The sequence below is a fragment of the Carya illinoinensis genome, chromosome 6, assembly GCF_018687715.1.
Source record: "Carya illinoinensis cultivar Pawnee chromosome 6, C.illinoinensisPawnee_v1, whole genome shotgun sequence".
Taxonomy (NCBI): domain Eukaryota; kingdom Viridiplantae; phylum Streptophyta; class Magnoliopsida; order Fagales; family Juglandaceae; genus Carya; species Carya illinoinensis.
This window is the reverse complement of record NC_056757.1, coordinates 9,374,418-9,380,620: the sequence shown is the minus strand read 5'-3', so window position 1 is coordinate 9,380,620 and position 6,203 is coordinate 9,374,418. Positions and strand designations below refer to the sequence as shown.

At 33.5% G+C, this 6,203-nt stretch overlaps 1 protein-coding gene across 1 annotated transcript; it reads right to left on the bottom strand.

Annotated features, from left to right (window-relative positions):
- Window positions 1-1,388: 1,388 nt before the first annotated feature.
- On the bottom strand, window positions 1,389-2,278 carry LOC122312969 (10 kDa chaperonin-like). Its single transcript, XM_043127655.1, has 3 exons — window positions 2,062-2,278; window positions 1,829-1,968; window positions 1,389-1,717 (listed from the first exon to the last, which is right to left on the bottom strand). Exons 1-3 carry the CDS (start codon window positions 2,164-2,166, stop codon window positions 1,669-1,671), a joined length of 294 nt encoding a protein of 97 aa, XP_042983589.1. The 5' UTR covers window positions 2,167-2,278; the 3' UTR covers window positions 1,389-1,668.
- Between the last annotated feature and the right edge of the window lie 3,925 nt (window positions 2,279-6,203).

The following is a 6,203-nucleotide window of genomic DNA, read 5'->3' as shown; positions in this document are numbered from 1 at the left end:
TAAACCACCTTTTTGGTTTGATTGGTTACCACTTGCTGAATGATGGTATAATACAACCTCTAATTCATCAACCAAATTGAACCCTTATGAGGTTGTCTATGGTGTAGCACGTACTAAGCTTCAGGCTTATGTACCAAGGTTGACTAGTAACCAAGCAATGGATGATGTGTTGAGGACAATGGAACATATATAAAAAAAAAAATTAAAAGCAAACCTAGTGGCTACTTAAGATAGAATGAAGATGTCATATGATAAACATATGACTGAAAAGGAAATTTCAAGTAGGAGATTGGGTTTATTTGAGGTTACAGCTTTATAGACAACAGTTAGTAGTAAGAAGGAATCTGAAGCTTCCCCCAAGGTTTTTTGGACCATTTTTGGGGACTCACAAGATTGGGAAGGTAGCATACAGAATTGATTTGCCATCTAGCACACAAATTCACTTTGTCCTCCATGTGTCTTATTTGAAGAAGAAATTGGGCCAACATGTGTCACTTTTATCTATTCTTCCCCCAATAGATATGTAAGGTGAGTTGAGCCCTAAACCACAGCAGATTTTGGAGAGTCAAAGCAAGCAGGTAAATCATAGAGTTTTAGTTGAAGTGCTAGTGAAATGGCAACGAATAAATGAAGAAGAAGCCACCTGAGAGTGAGAGCCTTACCGGCAGTTGAGAAACACATCCTCACCTTGTGAGCAAGGTACTTTGAAGTGGGAGAGTTGAAGGGAGCTCAAGTCATGGAAGATGACGAGAGCGAAGCTGGGTGGAAGTGAAGATCAGTAGCTTCAGAAGGGTCAAGAAGAAATGATAGTTAAAAGTAGTTAGTCTTGGTGCAGCGCAGTCGTTTTACAAGAAACGAGTCTGTATTTTTTAATTGTATGTAGTCGTTTTGAATAAATTGTTTGACGCCATTTTATATATGTAATTGTAATAAGGCAAACGCAATAAGATGACGTTTTGTTCCTTAATTGTATTACAATTTTGTTCCTTATAATAGTGTAAAACGCTGCCGTTTGGTGAAGAGCATATAGCTGGAGAGAAAAGGAGGGAATGATCATCGCAGTTCAACTATCTGAATCATCATCTTCCTCCTCTCTCTCTCTCTCTCTCTCTCTCATTTCTTTTTATTCTTTTGGTGATTGACTATCTCAACACAGTGAAGAGGTCGTGGGTCCATTACAAGATGACAATAAGGAGTACTGATTCAAAATAACTAATGGATTGAAACACCTCTAGCTGTCTCATCATGTTACCAGTTCCTGAGCAAGCTTTCTTTTTCACTTTATGATTCGAACCCACTTCCCACTACATTACTGAATGAAACTATTGAATTTCCATTGGGCATTGTGGATAAAGATGGTTGCAAATCATCAAACAAAGAAAAAGAAATGGCTAAAATTTCGTGATGATTCTGTCTCAATCGATCACAGCCAAATAAGTTTTACTTGCTTCGTCATTGCTGCTGCTCCATTAGCATGCGCAAATAAAAATGAAAACAAAGAAATTGTCACTGAATAAAGTAGTTGCATTAGCATGCGCCAAATCAAACTTAGATCAATGGAATAACTCCAATAACTAATCAGTTTACATCCATTGAAACCAAACTTCTCCTACTCCCAAGCATAACTTCTTCCTTTAAATCAGAATCCCATTGCATCCAAGAAATGAATCAGTCATGAAGAGTGCCCAAGATGTCCTCATCCCTGTATAAATGGAACCTACACAAACCCACATACCAAAAGCCATCCAAAAATAAAACAAATAACTAAAAACAAATAAATACATGACCTTGAAAACAACACAGAGACGGATGGAACTAATGATCATACTCTTTGTCACCAAGATTAACTTGGGTACCCCCATACTCTGGCAAAAGAACAGTGTCCCCCTCCTTCACAGACACTGGTATCAGATTCCCCACCCTATCCCGTGCTCCTGGTCCCACCGCAACAACTTTCCCGGAGTTCAACTACACAACCAACGGGACCAATCACCACCCCAGAAAAAGAGAAACAAGTTACAAACAAAAATGGATATACATTGAGTAAGAAACGGGGACTACCTTGGAGGCTTTCTCAGGGAGAAGAATGCCGGCGGAGGTTTTGGACGGGGGCAGGACTTTCTCGACCAGGACACGGTTGAGTGTCGGCATCAGACGCTTCGCCATCGGAATATGGATGAATTTTCAATTTACCATACAAGTAAGGGGTTTATAGGGTGGTTCAAGGTCTGGACTGCGGTGGAAGGTTCTAGGTTTTTGTTTTGTTTTGTTGGTAGGGTTTAGGGTTTATCCGAAGGTCTAATATAAATACGGGCCTACGGGCCCATTGGATATGTCTGCTTCATCTTCCGAAAGGCCTTCGTTCAGTGGTTGAATAAAATCTAATAATTAGAAATTTAGAGTAATTAAAAAATAATAAAATTCAAAATTTAATGAAATTTTTACAAATAAACCATCTATTGAATTAGAAACTTATAAAATTTATCATGAGTCTTTCCATGACCCCTCTTAATTAAGACAGGAAATCAAATGCATGAAGTAGAAAATCCAATGGATGTCATACATATTAGGCAGGATCGGAACATCCATTATAAGTCTTATTTTTTTTTTCAATTTATTATTATTATTATTATTATTATTGTTATTGTTATTATTATTATTATATATTTCATTTTTGTCAGTATAGAACAAGCGCTTTTCGCCCCACGAGCAGGTCAAGCATGTGGCTATAATCGTTAATGGAAAGTTTAGTTCAAAGCCTACCCCTTTAAGAAAAGCGAACCATCTCCTTCCATGCTGAAGTCAACTGTCGTGCTTCCTTCATTAAAATCTCTTTTGAGTGTTGAGTTAAATTAAAATGAATTGAGCTATTTATGAATAATAGTGAGTTGAGATAGTAGAGTGAATTTTGTGAAGCCTACTTAAGATGAGTTTATATGTATTTGGATGTTAAGATGAGTTTAGATATATTTATAGAAAGTTAAAAATGATTGTAAGTCCAGTGTGTAAAGAGGTGTTAACTCGAAAAAAATTGTAGATCCCAACTATAAAAAAGTTTTGAGTTAAGATTAGTTTAATGATTTGAGAGTTAGGTATTTAAATGTTACACTCAGCTTAAAATTAGACTAAACTGAGTTAATATCAGTTCAGTCTAAGTTTTAACTGGGGCCTAACTCTTGGATTAAAAACCTATTTCCAAACTTGCATCACAACCCAAACTTCACTTGTTGTCGTAGTGCTTAGTGTCGGTCATGTATCTGGTGTATCCAAGCCCATCCACTCAAGCTTTGGCCCGAGTTTACCATCCATAGCAATCATTAACTGTTGGGAGATATGGCTTGAAGGAAACCAAATCCGAATAAATTGTACTCTAATCCAGCATCAAAGCCTTTGGCGAACCGTTCTCACAACAAAGTACTTCTGAGAAGACTAAGCGTATTGACTGTAACTAGTTGATATTTATCCATAATAATCATATATTATATGTTTACATAAATTACTAATATGATACACATAATATATAGTATATATAGCATTTCATATATGTTTCTTACATAATAGTATATGAAATTATTAAATAGTACCGACTAGTTAGTGTACAAATTATGAAATAGTGACAATAGTTTAATGACTCAAGTAGTACTTAAGTAAATAACATATAGCTATGAAGTATTTTCAAAGTATAGACATAAGTAATTTGAGTTTGGGTATGCATCATTTACTAATCGAGTATCTACTTTTATGATTTTCTTTTCCTCAAAGTCGAGTTTGATTTGAGTTTAATCAAACTAATATCGAGTGGGTTATCAAATGGTTCATTTAAAGCTTTACCCGGAAGGGTGGCCTCTAACCGGATCAAGGGGGGTTGAGTTCGGTCCCTCGGACTCGTTCCCGTGGGCGGGTGCCTATGTCGGGGTGGATTGCCACCCCATCCAACACCATATTTTTATAAAAAAAGTCTAATAAAATTGTACAACGCAAAGTTACAAGTCTTACGAACCCAAACAAAAACTGAAACAAACTTATTGACCAAACCAAATAAACTTAAAAATTAGAAAAATCTTACAAATCCAACAAAAAATGTACAAAATTACAAATCAAATCAAACAAATAAACAAAACCAAATTGTTACCCAGATGACTAACACAAGAGGAGGAGTGAATTGAGTTGTATTTAAAAAAATAACGATTATAAATTAAATATACAATATAAAATATAAACAAAATACGAAACAACAATAAATATAAAGAGTAAAGGTAAGAGAGAAGCAAACTCAGTATGTTAACAAGATTCGGCTCCACTGCCTACGTTTTCGTCTCAAGCTACCCGTTGAAGATCCTCAAATTTACTATTCAACCTCATTCAGGTGGAGATAGAAACCTATTACACATTTGAACAACACCGCTACAAAGGATCCGTGTAGAAAACCCTCTACTTACAATCACCTTACACGTGGTAATTCAATTATTTCTTGTGTAGAATACTTTCTACACGTACAAGGTTTATACACACCATTTTATTGATACAAAAGCTGATAGTGGGTAGGTTATCAGAAAACACTCCTTAATAAGTGAAATAAGAACAATACAGTGCAAACTATATCTCTCTCAAAATGAACAAGGATTAAGGCTCACTGCTTAGAGAAGAGAGAATGAAAACTTTGAATGAATGTTGTATGCTCTTGGTGTTGTAAATGTAAAGCTCTCAAATAATCTATTTATAGGCATATGAGAGCTCATATTCAAATTTAAAAATATTCACATGTCAAAGACAATATCATTCACTTTTCAAAAAATTCAAACCTAATTTTTTTACTTTTTATATATGACAAAAAGAGCACACTTTACTTTTCAAAAATTTCAAATCTAATTTTTTTACTTTTTACATATGACATAAGGAGCACACTTTACGTTTTAAATTTTTCAAACAAAATCATCTACCTTTTACATAAGTCAAAATAAGCATCAATCACTTTTGAAAATATTCAAATAAAGCATGCACATGTGAAAGATGACAATCAATCATCTTTAATATTTTCAAAGTTCAAACATTTTATCATGTCATGCACATGTGAAAGATGACAATCAATCATCTTTCAAAATTTTCAAATTTAATTTTCAAAATATTCATACACATGTGAAAAATATATTTTAATGCTTTATGATAAAATAATAATTTTGAACTTTAATCCTAATTTGAAATTTTTAAGAGATTTACAATATTGCTCTATGACTTTAATGTAAACATATTCTGTATTATAAAGAATGCTCTCTCGTTTTAGAGAGGTTAGAAGTTGAGACAAAGTCCGTCACTTAGTGTGCGGGGATGCTCCAGTATTGATGCGTAGTTTGGCTTATAAGTTTGGATTTTTCTATACTCATAAGTCACATTTGTAGCTTCGTTATGATGAATGAATGAATTCACATTTAAAAAAAAAAAAAACTCAGTTACATGGAGAGCTAATATTAATTAGTTTAAAAAATTGATCATCTCTATGTTTATATGCTCATGTTTGATCGAGTCACTTTGTTTGCTGTTGTTCTTGGAATATTATCTATAATTTCGTCAAAAGAAAGAAGAAAAAGTGGCTGAATATAACCCTTGAAGGAATAGATATCAATGTATTACAAATGCCAATTATGTGATCCATATTGAAACTTTCTCTTATTTAGAAGATGAATGAATATTAATGTCTCGATACGGATAAAATTTTATGGGGGGTGTTTCCAATTTATAAATTACTTATTCAAATGTTTACACTAATGAAAAACTTTCGTTTCTCACAAATTAATACCTATTCATTCAACAGGTGTATTAAGCTATTTTAAAGTCCTAGTACGGACACGATTTAATATATAGTTAATTTACAATTTTATAATAAATAATATTTTTCTTGGATTCTTATAATTTTGCTCTAACATAGTTTTTTTAATTTATAATTCTAATTATTAAAGCTGTCAACTTCTATTATGGATTATTATTTTTCTAATAATTTATATTATCAATTTTTATCAGCAAAAATTTTGATAAAATATAAGGATGGCGATATGTCACCTGATCCATGAACCCAACGCCAACATGATCCAAAATTTAGAGATTTGAGTTTAATATGAATGGAGTCAAAACATGAGGTTGACGCATTAAGCTACAATTAATGAACGAGTCATTAATTGGTCAAACCTCTTAACCCGAAATAGACCCTT

Excerpts from the sequence above, each read along its gene's own strand:
- LOC122312969 (XM_043127655.1), bottom strand. The coding sequence starts at position 2,166 with ATGGCGAAGCGTCTGATGCCGACACTCAACCGTGTCCTGGTCGAGAAA. Across the intron at positions 1,969-2,061 it reads TCCCTGAGAAAGCCTCCAAG|TTGAACTCCGGGAAAGTTGT; the intron begins GTAGTCCCCGTT and ends TTGGTTGTGTAG. Across the intron at positions 1,718-1,828 it reads GTTAATCTTGGTGACAAAGA|GTTCCATTTATACAGGGATG; the intron begins GTATGATCATTA and ends GGGTTTGTGTAG.